This window comes from Gopherus flavomarginatus, chromosome 7 (genome assembly GCF_025201925.1).
Source record: "Gopherus flavomarginatus isolate rGopFla2 chromosome 7, rGopFla2.mat.asm, whole genome shotgun sequence".
NCBI classification, from domain to species: domain Eukaryota; kingdom Metazoa; phylum Chordata; order Testudines; family Testudinidae; genus Gopherus; species Gopherus flavomarginatus.
Window position 1 is genome coordinate 3288280 of NC_066623.1, and position 15922 is coordinate 3304201.

The window sequence follows — 15922 nt, forward strand, 5'->3', positions numbered from 1 at the left end:
GATGCAAATGCGAAGCAGCCGACAGCCGCACAAACCCATGATATGTGCACAGCTTTTATAGGTGCAGGAGACACGCGTACGTAAAGTACAATTAACATGGGTGCAGATTGCAAAGCTCTTTAAGGCTGAGGCCTTGTCTAACTGTATGTACAGCACCTAAGACAATGCATCCCTAATCCTGCCTGGGGCCTCTGGGGGCTACCACAATACAAACAATAATGGTAACATGCATTTATAACTTGCTAGCTAAATGGGTCATGTCCCTCTCTAGTGGCTGATGCTCATAGAAGACAAGAGCCTACTACTGATATCCGCTAATGAAGTGACTCCTTTAGCTCAGGTGACAGATGTCTGTGCTTTTGATGCTGAAGATTTTCGGATTAATCCCTGCCGATGACCCCTTGCAAGAGTGGTTACAAATTCAGCACTGCTTTTGGCAGAAGGCATGTGCAGGGAACATCCAGCATGCATGCTGGTAGGAGACATGTATGGAGAGAGCATGCACGCTGGATGCTTGTAGCTTTAGGAACTATATTAAAGTAAAGCACTTACCACGGAACGTATTTGAAAAATCCACAGGGAATGGTTAGTCTGGGTCAAAAGATACAGACAATAAATGGGAAGAGCGTTTGCGTGAGTGGAAGGATGTGAGTTCAGTGTAGAGAAGCCCTTTAGCTTAGTGGTTAGAGCACTAGCTATTCCTGGCTCTGCCACTGGCCTGCTGGCTAACCTTGGGCAAATCACAGCTCCATTCTGTGCCTCAGTTTCCCAATCTGTAAAATGGGGATAATGTTAGTGGGGGTGAAATGCTTGACATCTACCACTGAGAAGTGCTACATAAGAGCTAGGTATGAGTATTCTAGTTGCCATCTTAATGCAGTCACTCCACCAACACATCTCTAAAATACAGTTAAACTAGGTGGGTAGACTGGACACACCACAAAATTTGCAGCCAGTTCTAGATTTCAGATAGTCCAGGGAACTCTGGTTTGACCTGATGCAAAGAGGAGTCTTCATTTGCAAAATTCAAAGCCAGAAGTAGGTTTGAAGTTCAGGGATCTGGATTCCGCAATTGATTTGGACCCAGAGCTAAATCAGAAAAAAAGTGGGTAGAAGACTCACTGGCCTTTCCGACAGCCGTATGAGCCTCATCTGCACTGCAGTTTGCCCGGCTCGCTGGAATTATGTGCAGCTTCATCTCTGAACACGTCAGGTTGCTTCCTTTCTTTCATTCTGTGCTTCCCTGTGTTATCCTCTCTGTGATTAAGCAGGATGAGACAGACCCCTCCTGGGGCTAGCAGCCCAGAGCCACCAGTTGAAATGCACACAGCATGAGCTAACCTTCCATTCATTAGAAAGAGTGTCAATAGCATACTACTGCCAGGACACACACACGGCTTAGCAGCAGTGCTGCAGCTAGAAGACAAGTGCGGGGCTTTCTGGAAGGGCCAGTTGCACTGAACATGCAGGGAGAGGAAGGAGAGCAGATACACTGTGTGCATCATCAACAAGAATGGGATAAGCCCTGTCCTGGCAACTGGCCACATGGGTGTTTCCGGCTCAGAAGATCTGCCTCATAAACACCGCACGTCTCTTGTTCCTCTCTCTCAGGAGTGCAGTAATCCCTGCTGCAATGCCGTCGATTGCTCCCTGAAGCCTGGCGCCGAGTGTGCACATGGAACCTGCTGTCACCAGTGCAAGGTGGGGCCCGTTGCATCTTCCCTGTACTAGCAAAGAAGAGAGAGGTTGGTCAGGGGGCTGTTAGAACAGGGGAGTGGCTGAGGGGAAATTGACGGAGCGAGGAGCATGTGGCCCCAAATTTACGGCTCCTCCCGCCAATGATTTGAAAAGACGTGTGGCACACAGTCCTGGGCACTGTTTGGATTCCCCAAATCATGCAGACGTATCTTGCTTGTGCCTTCTAGTTTCTTTGCCCCTCTGCTATTATTTATCTCTATAAAATATTTTGAGAAACAGCTCGTATACAGCATGTACCTTTAAATACAGTTGCAGTCTCCTATGCAAGTATCTCCCTCTCTGTCCAAAGGCAACAGATACCATGGTGATAGGCACGTACCACCCTATAGGGAGAGGGATAGCTCAGTGGTTTGCACATTGCCCTGCTATACCTAGGGTTGTGAGTTCAATCCCTGAGGGGGCCATTTGGGGCAAAAATCTGTCAGGGATGGTACCTAGTCCTGCTGTGAAGGCAGGGGACTGGACTCAACAACCATTTAAGGTCCCTTCCAGCTCTATGAGATAGGTGTATCTTCATATTAAAAAAAACACAGACCCCTACAGCTGATAGATTCCTGCTGTTAGCTCACTGAGACCCCATAGCACTGGCCAGGCTCTAGGGAGACATTTTCAGATGGGTCCCAGCCCCCTGATTTTGGACCTGAAGTCAACAGTGGGGCAAAGGGTAGAATTCAGAGATCTAGCCCCCTGGTCACATCCACCACTCAGGGTGTGAGACATCTTCATTCGTACCCACTTTGCTCGCTGCCCGTCATCGGCTTCTGGCACAAAGGTGGAGGCTGCCTTTGAGGCTGTGGCCTTATTGCTTTGAGAAATGCTGCGGAGGAGGAGGAAGAAGAGACCTTGTGTCTCGAATCCCGACATCCTGAGCTTGAAGCAGTATAGGCCAAGATCTTCAAAGGTGACTCATGGTTTTGGGTGCCCAACTTCAGACCTATTAAAGAGGCCAGAATTTCAGAGAACGGATACTCCACACTTTCTGCAAAGCACAGCCCTTCAGGTACCTAAAGTTAGGTCCCCAACAACAGAGGCAGCTAAAATTTCTAGCAATTTTTGCGAGTCTTTGTCGTTTATATGAATAAGATTTCAGTACATAAATGTAGATTAATTCATTGCTCCACTGGAGTGTTGCATGAAGCATATGCTGTCCTTGTGTGTAGGAGTGGTGGATCATAGTCCCCGTCATTTCAAACACGTGGCCAGTTGGATTCAGTTCCTGTCACTTTGTTACTGCCTGCAGCCTCTTCTGTGATCAGTAGCGTGAACTCTGCAGGCTTCTGCAATTTAAAAAAACGTGGGTAGTCTAGAGAGTGGAGAAGTCAGTTTTCTCCCCTTCCCTTCCACCTTCCATCCCCTGGGGAGGCCAGCGCCATCTGTTTTGGCTTACGCTGGTGCTGTGCTGTGATTACAAGGGGTTAAACTGCATCGAGGGACAAGCTTCTGTTTCCAAAAAGACAACTGGCACAGCAGGGCTTGGCGTGTAGGTTCCCTGCTGGATTGTGTTACCAGTTTATTGACTATTTTTGTGTTCTGCCTCAGTGGTCAGTGAAAGAGTGAAATTGTGTCCCAGGAGAAACCTGCACATCAGAAGGAGCGTTTTCCTTGGGGGGGCTCGACTGGATGTTAGCTTTGTCTTTAGCCTCCTAGTGAACAGTTGAATTCCTCTAGCATAGCAGGTAACTGGAGAAACTCCAGCAGCAGGGTGTGTGCTGTGAATGTCTGGATCTCACTTTACATCTCCGCCTCCCTAGAAAAGTCTGGTCAAAATAGCCTGGTGGTTTTAACTCCTTCCGAGCCTGAGTGTAGCAGTCCTGAGTTCTGCAAACAATACGCCTGCCTGGCCCAGTGGTTGTAAACTCTACAACCAGATGTCACTATGCCCAACTCAGTGGGTGTGATGAGCGGTGTGTAAATATATGTCAAGCAGGGCCCTCCACTGGAGCGATCTGACTGCCTTGCTCGCACCAAACAGTTTTGCTGTTGTGTTAGATCTTGTGGGAACGTAAGTCTGGTTTTGGAGCCCAACATGCCACGTTCAAAGACCCGCAGTTTCGCTAGGCGATTAATCCTCACACAGGTGTGTGTGTGTAGTTGTCTTATAGTGACAATGTGCCCATGTCAATCTCCACGGGGCTGCAAAACGCTAACAGCGTTTCAATGACTAGGCCTGGGTTCCCAGCCATCCTAGAGGTGAAAGATACTCACCAGGTCATGGTACTGTACTTCGCCCATCTCATTTTAACCAGAGACGGGAAAGGGCTTAAGCAGATTTAACTTGCTTTTAAACACGTCTAGCTGGTTAATGAAAGTTCAGCTGATAGCAGTTTGAGGGTGGCTAAGACTAAAAGCTGTGGGGTGGCTAGATCAGACGGCTTGTAGATTTTTCTAACTGTAGAGAAAAAAAATCCTATTGCAGTCAGGCAAGAAGTAACCATTGATTTCCCCTCCCCCCCCCATCTCTTTAGCTGATGGCTCCAGGAACTCTCTGCAGGGAGACATCTAGACCCTGTGACCTGCCAGAGCACTGCACTGGCAAGTCAGCATTCTGCCCTGCCAACTTCTACCAAATGGACGGTACGCCGTGTGCAGGAGGGAGGGCATATTGCTACGTTGGCATGTGTCTCACGTATGAGCAGCAGTGCTTGGAGCTCTGGGGGCCTGGTAAGGAGAAGTGTCTTGCACAGAAGTAGGCTCCCTGGTGAGACGGTCTTTGCAAGATTGATTGTCTGCTTTAGATTATTATTATTGTTCATTATGGTAGCACCTAGGACCCCTTAATGAGATCAAGTCCCAGTGTGCTGGGCATGGTACAAACATAATGAAAGACAATCCCCAGTTGGAGGATCTTCCAATCCAAATAGACCAGATGGACAAAGGGTGGGAGGGGAAACAGGCACAAAGAAGGAATATGACGTACCCAAGGTCACGCAGCAGGTCATTGGCCACCTCAGGAATTGGACCTAGGTCTCCTGACTTGTCGGCCAGTGCCCTGTATGCTATAGCATGCTGTCTCCCCGTAACTCTCTCCAGAAGTGGCCAGGAAGGGTTGAGGCATATTGCAGAGGCAGCATGCAGAAGCTTCTACTTCCTCTGCCCGTGTTGTATCTGTTTTCAGATAAACAGAGGACTTGTAGATTTCCATGGTGACAGATTATGACCTCACAAGCATGGAATTATGACTTCACCATGGGATCCAGAAGAAACCAGTTGGGGCTGGAGGAAGCACAAATGCAAACCCAAGTGCTTGTACCAATTAGACCAATGACAGCCAGCCAGAAAGCTCCAGTGGTGCCCAGCATTCCACCTGTTTGCTACATCCCTAGAGGGCTACCACCCAGCTACCACCCATTCCTAAGGACTTGTCCCAGGCTGTCCATGCTCGGCTGGAAAACCTCTCCTGCACTGTTCACTGGGAGCAAGCAGTAATAGGTTGTCATCCGTCAACTTGTCAGGGAAAAGAATGAACACATGATGGGAGCTGGGTTTGAGGAAGCCGTAGCTTGACCAGACAGCAAATGTGAAAAATTGGGACGGGGGTGGGAGCTAATAGGCGCCTATAAAAGACAAACCCCCAAATATCGGGACTGTCCATATAAAATCGGGATATCTGGTCACCCTAGGAAGCCACCACCTTCCCCAAGAGTCAGTCACATGAGTCTCTTCCATACAGGAGCAAGGCCTGCACCTGACCTGTGCTTTGAGAAGGTGAACGCTGCCGGCGACACCTATGGGAACTGCGGGAAGGAAATCTACGGCACATATAGGAAGTGTGAGATGAGGTAGAATGCAGAATGGCCACTGATAACTGCTAGTAGGGAAGTGATGGGAAGGTTGGGATAGCTCAGTGGTTTGAGCATTGGCCTGCTAAACCCAGAGTTATGAGTTCAATCCTTGTGGGGCAGGGAACTGGGGTAAAAATCTGGGGATTGGTCCTGCTTTGAGCAAGGGTTTGGACTAGATGATCTTCTGAGGTCCCTTCCAGTTCTATGATACCCTGCTAAGATAAGGACCACCAGATTAAAGCAAGCTACCCTCTATTCATATTAATGCCCTCTCCCTGCCATCAGACCACCCTTATCCCAATTAGAACTGTGCAGTTCTTTATGATACTAGCATTGATATTTGTTTGGGCTGCTCAAAATTTTTCCAGGTTTAAAGATTTCACCAAAAAAAACTCCTGAATTGTGAAGAAAAAAGGATGAGACTACCCAACAGTAAACAGGGAAGGGAATTTTTGAAAAAGTTTTGCTAGGTGTTGTTCCCTGTTATTCGGCCAGGCCCAATATTTATATCTAAAAGGCGCATTCATGTCCATCTCCATGGCCATCCACTCAGACTGAACAGTCTTAACACATGGTGGGGCAAAGGGCCCTTCAGTCTGTGTCCTGTTTATGAGTCTGTTGGATTTGGCTTACTCCAGGTACGTAGGTGAAATGGTGACAAAGCCTGTCTCTTTAGGATTATTCCTTAAGCTGGCTCTCAATGGCTCATTATTTCTGTTGCCACTGAACCAATGAATGTTAACAACTTGACGTAAGTTCAGAAATTGGTCAGCGCCCCCTCCTATCTGTTGGCTTTAATGTGAATTTTCTTAATTCTGTGGGAATAAAGTGGAAACGTTAACCAGAAGGCACAATGCAACCCTTCACCCTATCTCCACGTTTCAAACAGAGATGCAAAATGTGGGAAGATACAGTGCCAGAGCTCAGCTTCCAAGCCGCTGGAGTCCAGAGCTGTCTCAATAGACACAACCATCACGGTGAAGGGAAGGCCAATCAAGTGTCGGGGGACCCACGTGTATGGTGCTGAAGAGAGTGAAGGGGATATGCTAGACCCTGGCCTGGTGATGACGGGAACAAAGTGTGGGAACAATCATGTAGGTACAGCCGCGTATCACGGTGTTGTTGGATGGGTCCAGGTGTGGCTTTGCCAGCTGGAAAATGTTCTATAGTTATTAAACAATTCTCACCTGAGGCTTCCTGCCTCTCTTGGGAATTGTTACATATGTCACGTGAGCTGCTTCTGCGTGCTTGTTGGGAGATACCACGGCATCCCTACTGCAGGTTACCTGCTATAACAGGGGCTGGACACGATGACCTAGGAGGTCCCTCCCAGCCCTATGTTTCTAATAGTTCCCTCTCTCGAGCAGCAAAAGAAGGCTCCTTTTTACTCCAATACCAAAAGGCCACGCCTCAGATCTTTGCTATGTGAAAGAGAGGGACGATGTTAGATCTGAGTCTTGTGCTCGTAGACAGTGTGGTCTAGAGCGATGAGTGCCAGGTTAGGAGTCAAGAACTAATACCAGCTCTCCCACAGGCCTGCTGTGTGGCTTTGGGCAAATCAACTGGCCTCTTAGCCTCAGTTTCTCCATCGCGTGTCTTAAGTTCCATTCACTGGGGTGAGGGTGGGGATGGATGTTAGCTTGGAGACCAGCCAAGCCTCACTGCTGGCCGTGGCTTCAGTTCTGACATTATTATTTATTATTATCTGTACTCTGGTAGTCCCCAGGGGTCCTAGCCAGCCTCCGGCCCCAGCACCAGGTGCTATACAAACATGGAACAATGAGACAGTCCCTCCCCCAGAGAGCTGACAGGGTGTTTGGTTCCTGTTCCCACAGGTCTGCTTCGAGGGACACTGCAGGAACACATCCATCTTTGACTCTGAAGGGTGTCAGAAGAAGTGCCATGGGCGGGGAGTGAGTGTCTTTCTGTCTCGTCTCCATTTCAGGCTGGGGTGGGGACAAGCCGCTGTACATTTGTGCATGGTATTTTGCAGAGCTATTTATACTTAAAAACTCAGTTTGGTGTCACATTTACATGAGCTCCTCTGGTCTCCTGCTTCTTAATCCCATTCAAGTGACAGGGCGCCTAACTCCCAATTTGTGCCTTTGAAAACCGACTCTACCATGTGGGCCATGTGAGGGGCTGGAGAGTGGTGTTTGGTTTGTTGCTGTGTGTGGATATTAGCAGAGCTGAGCAGCTGCCAATAAAGTCCCTAACTGTTCCCGAAACAGGTGTGCAACAGCAACAAGAACTGCCACTGTGACAACGGATGGGCACCCCCGTTCTGCAACAATCCTGGGAACGGAGGCAGCCTGGACAGTGGGCCCTTGCCCCAAGAAAGTGGGTGTGACTCATATGATCTTCCTGGTCCCTAATAAAGGAGTGGATTGGGTTGGGGAAGGAAGATCCTTACACAGTGATTGATTCTGTTTTCTTGCTCTCAGGCCTGGTTCCAGTGATAGCAGGAGTCCTGGTTTCCATCCTGCTTTTGATCGGAATAGCAGTTGCGTTTTGCTGCTATAAATGGAGGGACAGACTCAGGCCTCTAAAAGAGACCATCATCCCTTCAAAGAGGAGCCAACAGTTTGGGTGAATGTTCAGGATTATTCTTTGCCTCCCTCTGTCCCAAACCTTTCCAGTGTCCGAGAGAAGAGAAATCACAGATAACTCCTGTATCTAATTATCCGTCTCTCTGTCAAGAACTGAAGAAGGTTCATGCCATGCAGATCACTCCATGGACTGAACTTTCAGACACTTCCCTTTAGAGAATAGACACAAGAAAATGTCCCCATAAGCGATTCTGTTGGCCAGCAACCACTAATGAATGACACAGATGTTTGCGGATGTCACAATAGCAGATTGTGTGGTAAAGTTTAGTCACTAGAGGGCAACATGGTTAAACATGCTGGTTGAGCTGGTGGATGTTGTTTTCAAATTTTGATGAAACTTCTTGTTGAAATTTAGGCAAAGAAAAAAAAGAGGAAATTCATTAACCATTCTTCTCTTTTCTCTCCCTGATTGCCAGCAGTGCCTCTGCTCTAGATCAGTATGGTGTGAACGGACATGCAAATCCAGCCTTCAAGCTGAAAACCCCACAGGAACACAGAAAGGTAGAGACAAAGACACCAGAAACCTACTCAGAGGCATTGTTCAGCCATAGTGCTAAACTGAGTCTGCTTCTGTCTCCACATCATTCTGAGATATAATAGCAGGAGTGTTGTAAGCAAGACACAGGGAGTCATTTTTCCGCTCTACACTGGGCTGATTAGACCTCAGCTGGAGTATTGTGTCCAGTTCTGGGTGCCACATTTCAGGAAGGATGTGGACAAATTGGAGGGAGTCCAGAGAAGAGCAACAAAAATGATGAAAGGTCTGGAGAACATGACCTGTGAGGGAATATTGAACAAATTGGGTTTGTTTAGTCTGGAGAAGAGAAGACCGAGAGGGGACATGATAAGTTTTCAAATACCTAAAAAGTTGTTACAAGGAAGAGGGAGAAAATTTGTTCTGATTAACCTCTGAGGCTAGGACAAGAAGCGATGGGCTTAAATTGCAGCAAGGGCGGTTTAAGTTGGACATTAGGAAAAACTTCCTAACTGTCAGGGTGGTTAAGCACTGGAATAAATTGCCTAGGGAGGTTGTGGAATCTCCATCATTGGAGATTTTTAAAAGAGCAGGTTGGACAGACCCCTGTCAGGGATGGTCTAGATAATACTTAGTCCTGCCTTGAGGGCAGGGGACTGGACTAGATGACCTCTCGAGGTCCCTTCCAGTCCTACGATTTTGAGTGACTCACTTAGGGTGACCAGGTGTCTGGTTTTCGACCAGAACACCTGGTCGAAAAGGGATCCTGGCAGCTCCAGCCAGCACAGCAGACCGGGCCGTTGACTGGCACAGTGGGGCTCAGCAGGCTTCCCGCTAGCCGCCGCTCTACATGGCTCCCGAAAAGCAGCCGGCATGTCCCCGCCTCTGGCTCCTATGGTAGGGCGGCGGTGGGAAACCTAGGGTCCGTGGGCCAGATCCGGCCCCATGGTTAATTTAATCTGGCTTTGGCACCTCCCCATGGGGCAGGAGTTGCTGTGCCAGCTTGTCCCGCTGCAGGGAGAAGCCCCAAGCCTGTGCACTGTCCCCACCCCCCGGGGCTGGAGCCACAAGCACCAACTCTTCCCGCTGCAGGGGAAGCCCTGAGTCTCCATGCCCCCACAGGTGGCTGAGTGGCCCATGTTTGATTTTTTTTCTGTGGGTCAGTGGCCTGTGACAGAAAAAAGGTTCCCCACCCCAGAGTCTGCACCCCCAGCCAGAGCCCTCACACTTCCCGCACCCCAGCCCCAGCCCAGAGCCCCTTCCTGCACTCCAAACTCCTCCTCCTAGCCCGGAGCACCCTACTGTACCCCAAATCCCTCATCTCTGGCCCCACATCAGAACCTGCACCTCCAGCTGGAGCCCCCACCCCCCTGCACTCCAACCCTCTGTCCCAGCCCAGGCCCCCTCATGCACCCTGAATCCCTCATTTCTGGCCCCACCCCAGAACCTGCACCCCCAGCCTAGAGCCCGTACCTCCTCCCACATCCCAACCTCATCCCTGAGCCCCCTCCTATACTCCAAACCCCTCAGCTCCAGCCCCAAGCCCGGAGACCCCTCCTGCACCCCAAACCCTTCATCCCTGGCCCTACCTCAGAGTCCACACCCCCAGCTGGAGCCCTCACCTCCTCCTGCACCCCTGAGCCAGCCCAGTGAAAATAAGTGAGTGAATGAGGGTGAGGAGAGCGAGTTATGGTGTGGGGGGGGGTGGAGTGAGCAGGGGTTGGGCCTTGGAGAGGGGGTGGAGCCTTGGAGGAGGGGCGCAGCAAGAGTGTTCAGTTTTGTGTGAGTAAAAAGTTGGCAACCCTAGACTCACTCCTTTTGGCTCCTTTGAAAATCACAGCCAAATTGTTTTCTACACTGTTCAGTGCACCTGTTGCTGACACTTGTAAACTTCCTGGTGTAGACTGTGTCACAGGCAAAATGATCCAGAATGATCAACATTTGCTAGATATACTTGGCTGAAGACAGAGTCACTTGGTCAGTTTGACTCTGTAGTCAGTACTCTTTGCTGTGTTGCTGGAAAGCAGAGAGGTGCAACAATGAGTAGAGAAGGCGGCATGTCTGATGTGGAAATAATGCCTGGTGTTTGTATGACTTGTATGCAGGCTACCGGCACCCCAGAAATCCCATCGAAACCTGCTGTGCTTCACCCCAAACCAGCCCCAGATCTCAAAATTAATATACAGCAACCACCTGCTTTCCCAGCTGGCCACAGCAACGACACCAGGAAATCCCCTAGTCCGGTGTATCGACTAGATGGGATTCCGAAGGACACTGCAAGACGAATTCCTCCAACCAGGCCAGCACCCCCTGCTCCAAAACTCCTAGTCCCACAGGTAAAGGAATCACATTACAATTTGCCATAGATCTGTTTGTCCTTTACTGTGGTTGGAACATGCCACCAGCTCTGAGCGAACGTACTGGAGTCTAACTGCTCATGGCAACATTAGAGTTATGATGGTCATTAGCACTGGGCATGGGGCAGAGATCAGTGGCTCACCTTCCCTAATGCAGCTCAAACGATGCATTTCCCCCACCTGTGCTCTCTCTGATGTGGGCCTCTCCTGAGCACAGACTGAGAGCTGTGCTCAACTGGGCACAGGAGTTTGTGGTATGGAACCACCAGGGACTCAGGTCTTTTGTGCTTTACGTTCGGTTTCACTCACATCTCTTGAGATGAGATGCAGATGAATGAATTCCATTGCGTTACCTCTTCCTGCAGGACAGTTCTATTTGTTCCCAGTGGAGAGGTTAGCACATGTGTTCCTGCCGCCTCATACTGCAGTTGGAAATGTTCCCCCCCGGGTGTGCTTTTTCAATGATCATTCTTCATTCAGCTCTGTCAGTTCTCCTGATGCCTCTGCTGCCAGTACACTGGGTGCAATGGAGACTGCTAGCCAGTACCAGGCAATGGCATTTCCTTCAGCAGGGGCATCAAGTCTTTGTGTAATTGAGGTCACACTGGGTATGTCTACGCCACAACTAGACACCCGCAGCTGGTCCATGCCACAGGGCTCGGGCTGCAGCTTGAGGTTGAGACCCTCCCGCCTCGCAGGGTCCCAGAGTCCAGGCTCCATCCCAAGCTCGGAGGTCTACCCATCAGCTCCGCAGCCAGAGTCCCATGAGTCCAAATCACCTGACATGGGCCAGCTGCTGGTTTGTCTTTGCGGTGTAAACGTACCTGCTGACAATTTGCCAGGAGCCTAAGGGCCACATCCGTTTTGTATTAAAGAAGCAGATTGCAGTCATGCTTGACTTTTATAGCGTTATAGCCTATGGAGACGACAACCTCCAGCATGCAATTAGCAATCAATGCTATGCCCTATCATGCAATAGTCCATCTCGATCTGGCCACCTCCGGGAGCATTCCCTGGAGGTGCATCCTCAGGCTGCAGCGTAGCACTGTGTGTCTGCAGAGTGGCCACACTTGGATCGTACGTTAGGTTGTTCCATGTCTATCAGGTCTCATGCAGTGTGTAATTGCTAAATTTCGTTCGAGTTAGCGTACAACCCTCTTTAAACCACCCGCAATTCCTTGAAAGCCCTTTTACTAGCTTAGGGCCAGAACCACAGGAAAAGATGCATGCCAGCAAGAGAGCTGCAGCCCAGGAGGCAGCAGGAATTTGGCTTCAGATAGCGTCTCCAAAGGGTGTAGAGGAGAAATGAGAACAAAACACCGAATAGCACAGGATTTCAGTAAATGGCTTTGTTTCTAGTTCCATTGTTCCTATGGACAATTCTGCACTTAGGTTCTTCACAGGAAAGAATGTGAACAAAAGCAGGAAGCGGCCTCTGATCAATAATGAGAAAATATCCCTCGTGGCTGCTTGTTGACAAGTTTCCTCCAGACACGTTTCTTCTTTGTGACACCCAGATATGCGATGCTGCTGAAGTTGTATCAGTCAGACCCCCAGCAGAGGAACGCTTCTGCGGAGGTTTCAGGAAGAAAGATCCCCTATCATTTGTTTGGGTGAGGGCCACAGAGCTTAGAAGATAGATGGACAATGACTGGTTTCACTGTATTTCTCCGTGTCATTGTCTTTCCTAAGGATCCACAGCATGTGAGCACTTGTGTACCTTCAAGGACTCTCTGAACACAGTTGTTGATAGACTGCACTTGAAGGAGTTAGAAATTCCCACTTGAACACAAGAGCAGGACTCATGAGTTAGTGGTGATAAATACCCAAGCATTAGCTGATGGGAACCATCGAGGTTCAGATGAACATGGGGATTTTGGGTGTCCTCCAAACTCTAAAGGCAGACTTGTTTATTAGATCAGCACCTGCAGCACAATGGCTACACACAGCATCCGAGCCATGCCATGTGAGTAGGTCCTCTGTGGACTGCTCCCAAGAGTCATTTGTTTTGTACTGAATGTGGTTATGAGACTAGAAAATATAACGCTGAAAGTATCCCATGGGCAGCTGTTTGTTGCAAGACAAGAGTCATTATTCTGTTTGTTTGTATTAAAAAAATTAGTTGCAGTCAGATGCTGGTGTGTATGTGTGTGTGAGCATTTGCATGTATATTTTATATATGTGTGTGCATGCATGCCTGTGTGTGTTGTGTGTATGCAGCATGGGGCATGGGTCACTTGCAGGTTTAAACTAGTATAAATGGTGGATTCTCTGTAAGTTCTAGTCTTTAAACCATGAGTCGAGGATGTCAGCAACTCAGCCAGGGGTTATGGGTCTGTTACAGGAGCGGGTGGGTGAGGTGTGGTGGCCTGCAATGTGCAGGAGGTCAGACTAGATCGTCATGATGGTCCCTTCTGACCGTAAAGTCTCTGAGTTTAAGGACTGGGCTGAGACTTTCCAATCCAAATCAGAGCTCAGGAAGTCATGCGAATTGAAAGCTCTGGAGGTAGAAGTGTGCTAGTCATGGGCAGCAGCCACTTGTGCTCCCTCTCTGATTCCGAGGGAGACAGCCTTCCTCTCCCCATGTCCATTCAGCCCTCAGCCTCTGTGCTGAGACCACCAGCATGGGGGGGCATGCTGTGAGGTGGACCACTGTCCAATAGTTATTGGGCTGAGCTGAGCCCACCAGCTCATTTCACGCCCGTCACCAAAGAGCCGTCATATTGTAACAACCGTCAGAAGCCACCTGGACCAGATCCAAGCCTGTGACCTAGAGATGGACAGCTCCATCTTCCATTGTCCATCCCCTGAGCCAGCTAGTCCCCCTCTGTTGTGATTAAGGCAGATCTGAGTACAGGTCTGCAGAGGTGACAGGTTAGTTCTGTCATTGGCCTTCGCCCCCCATATGGAGTTGTTTCCTTTTCAAAGCAATGCTTGATATGCTCCTTGGGGGCTAAAGCAGACACCTCCAAGACATGGACTGGTTGCCAGTTATACTTTATGGCTAAAGAGGCATCAGGTGGGTGTCAGATTTGGAAGCCCCCTTAAGGGCCTTTCAGTAACAGCTCTGGCAATCAGTACAAGCCAGGAAATCGAGCAGATGCTCAGGACCTTTAACTAGTGACTTCCTGGCCTTTGTAATGAGGAGGGAGAAAAACTGGGTGCAGGGCAGGGTGGGCGAAACCACCTTTCATGCTCTTTGCAGAGCTCCTAATCTGCAGCTGGCAAATGCCTGCTCTTGAGAGGGCCAGGATGCTGCCATGTGTGCCAAAGGTCTGTGTCAGGGCCGGCAGTGGGCTTGTGCTGATGCACTACATGGGATTCTAGGCTCTCAGTAACTGCAGTCATCCATGGAAACGGCACGGAAAAGGTTAAGTCATGAGCCGTTGGCTCCAAACCATTCTTATGCTCTGAGGTTGGGGACCTCATAGGCTTGGCCATAGAGGCGCCCTTCCTGAATGTGAATTCAAAGCTCTTTGTTTCTTGCTTAGGATACTGCCAGACCCCACCCACCACAGAAAGCTTTGCCGGCTAACCCTGTCCCTACTCGACCCAGGACCGTGCCAATGATTAACACCACAACGCTACCGCCACCTGCTGCTGGAAGGCACCCAGGACGACACCCACCACTGGCAGAGGTAGGGCTTGCTTACAGAATACAGCAGAGGACAGCAGCATGCTCTCGCCACCACAAAGCACAGCTGTTCCAGAGATATAAAATCACCTGGCTATTAAAATACAAACACCACTAGTGCAGGGTAGTTAAAGGAAACGAGAAGGTTTTATCACCAAGATATTTTCCTTCGCTGGTTTATTGTGGCTGGGTTGCTTATGAGTGCTGGGCTGCACGCACCTGTTTGTTGTTGTAGGGTTGGGGGCACTGATTTTAGTTCATTTCTCACTACGTATTTGTTGGGTTAAATGATTGAATGGATTCAATTCTCCAGGGATACCAAGGACAGTGGCTGTTTCAAAATAGTCTTTAATAGAAACAAAAAATCAAGCATGGGAATTGCTGAATACAGGCAATCCTGTGACTGGGTTATAGTCCACAGCAGTTGAGTTGCTTTTTAATTCTCTAGTTCCCATAGCATTTTCCAGAGATTAAATCCCTACGTTAATTAATCGTCTAGAGAAGGGCACGAGCAGCAACCTAGGTGGCAAAAGATGCCAATGACAGACAATTATTTACGTTGGTCAAGACTAGTGAGGCGCTGAGGAATTTCAAAGCCAACTCACTGGCCAGCATGATGGCAGATGAAATTAATGGTTGCTAAATACAGGACAATACACACGCGAAGGAAGAATTCTAGCTACTAAGACACCAGGTTGGTTTTTAAATAAGCTTTTTATTGCTCAAGGAAAAGACTTGATTTGTCACTGTAGATAGCTCAGAGTAAACTTCTGCTCATTGTACAGCGGCAGCCATGTTGGATATGTTAGGAATGGGCTAAAAAAAATACTGACAATATTACGATGGCAGTGTATAATTATAAATTGATGGCAGGCCCTCATCCAGAAACTTGGGTTCCATTCTGGGGTCCAGGGATGGGTGACGTAAAAGATTATTCAGAACGGCCTCTGAGGAGATATTCTGAAAGGAGAAGAATAAGCCAGGACATGACGTAGGTGTGTACAAAATAATGAAGGCTATAGAAAAAGTAATTCAGGCACTCCTATTTACCCTTTTGCATAAATTCAGAACAAGGGGGCCATCCAATGAAACTGAAAGGCAACCAATTTGGACCTGATCAGAGTAAACCTGCTTTAACACAACACATTGCCTGTGGAACTCATTGCCACAGGATTCTTAAAGAATTAGACATGTATATGACTACTGAAAACACCCACCATTATATTAGATTGGACAAAAATAAATGATAAGGGATATAAACTTTCCTGCTTCAGAGGAAATTCCAACCTTGTCACTCTTTATATTAG

At 48.8% G+C, this 15922-nt stretch overlaps 1 protein-coding gene across 2 annotated transcripts in view; it reads left to right on the forward strand.

The window, feature by feature from the left end:
• The window catches only part of ADAM19 (ADAM metallopeptidase domain 19), a 54237-nt gene that overhangs the window by 34724 nt on the left and 3591 nt on the right, over nucleotides 1-15922 (forward strand). For both annotated transcript variants that reach the window (XM_050961284.1, XM_050961285.1), the window contains 10 exons: nucleotides 1612-1701; nucleotides 4224-4419; nucleotides 5429-5537; nucleotides 6430-6634; nucleotides 7376-7453; nucleotides 7772-7880; nucleotides 7985-8129; nucleotides 8566-8650; nucleotides 10730-10960; nucleotides 14473-14619. In XM_050961284.1, the coding sequence (XP_050817241.1) occupies nucleotides 1612-1701; nucleotides 4224-4419; nucleotides 5429-5537; nucleotides 6430-6634; nucleotides 7376-7453; nucleotides 7772-7880; nucleotides 7985-8129; nucleotides 8566-8650; nucleotides 10730-10960; nucleotides 14473-14619 (1395 nt within the window). The remainder of the gene's footprint in view (nucleotides 1-1611; nucleotides 1702-4223; nucleotides 4420-5428; nucleotides 5538-6429; nucleotides 6635-7375; nucleotides 7454-7771; nucleotides 7881-7984; nucleotides 8130-8565; nucleotides 8651-10729; nucleotides 10961-14472; nucleotides 14620-15922) is intronic.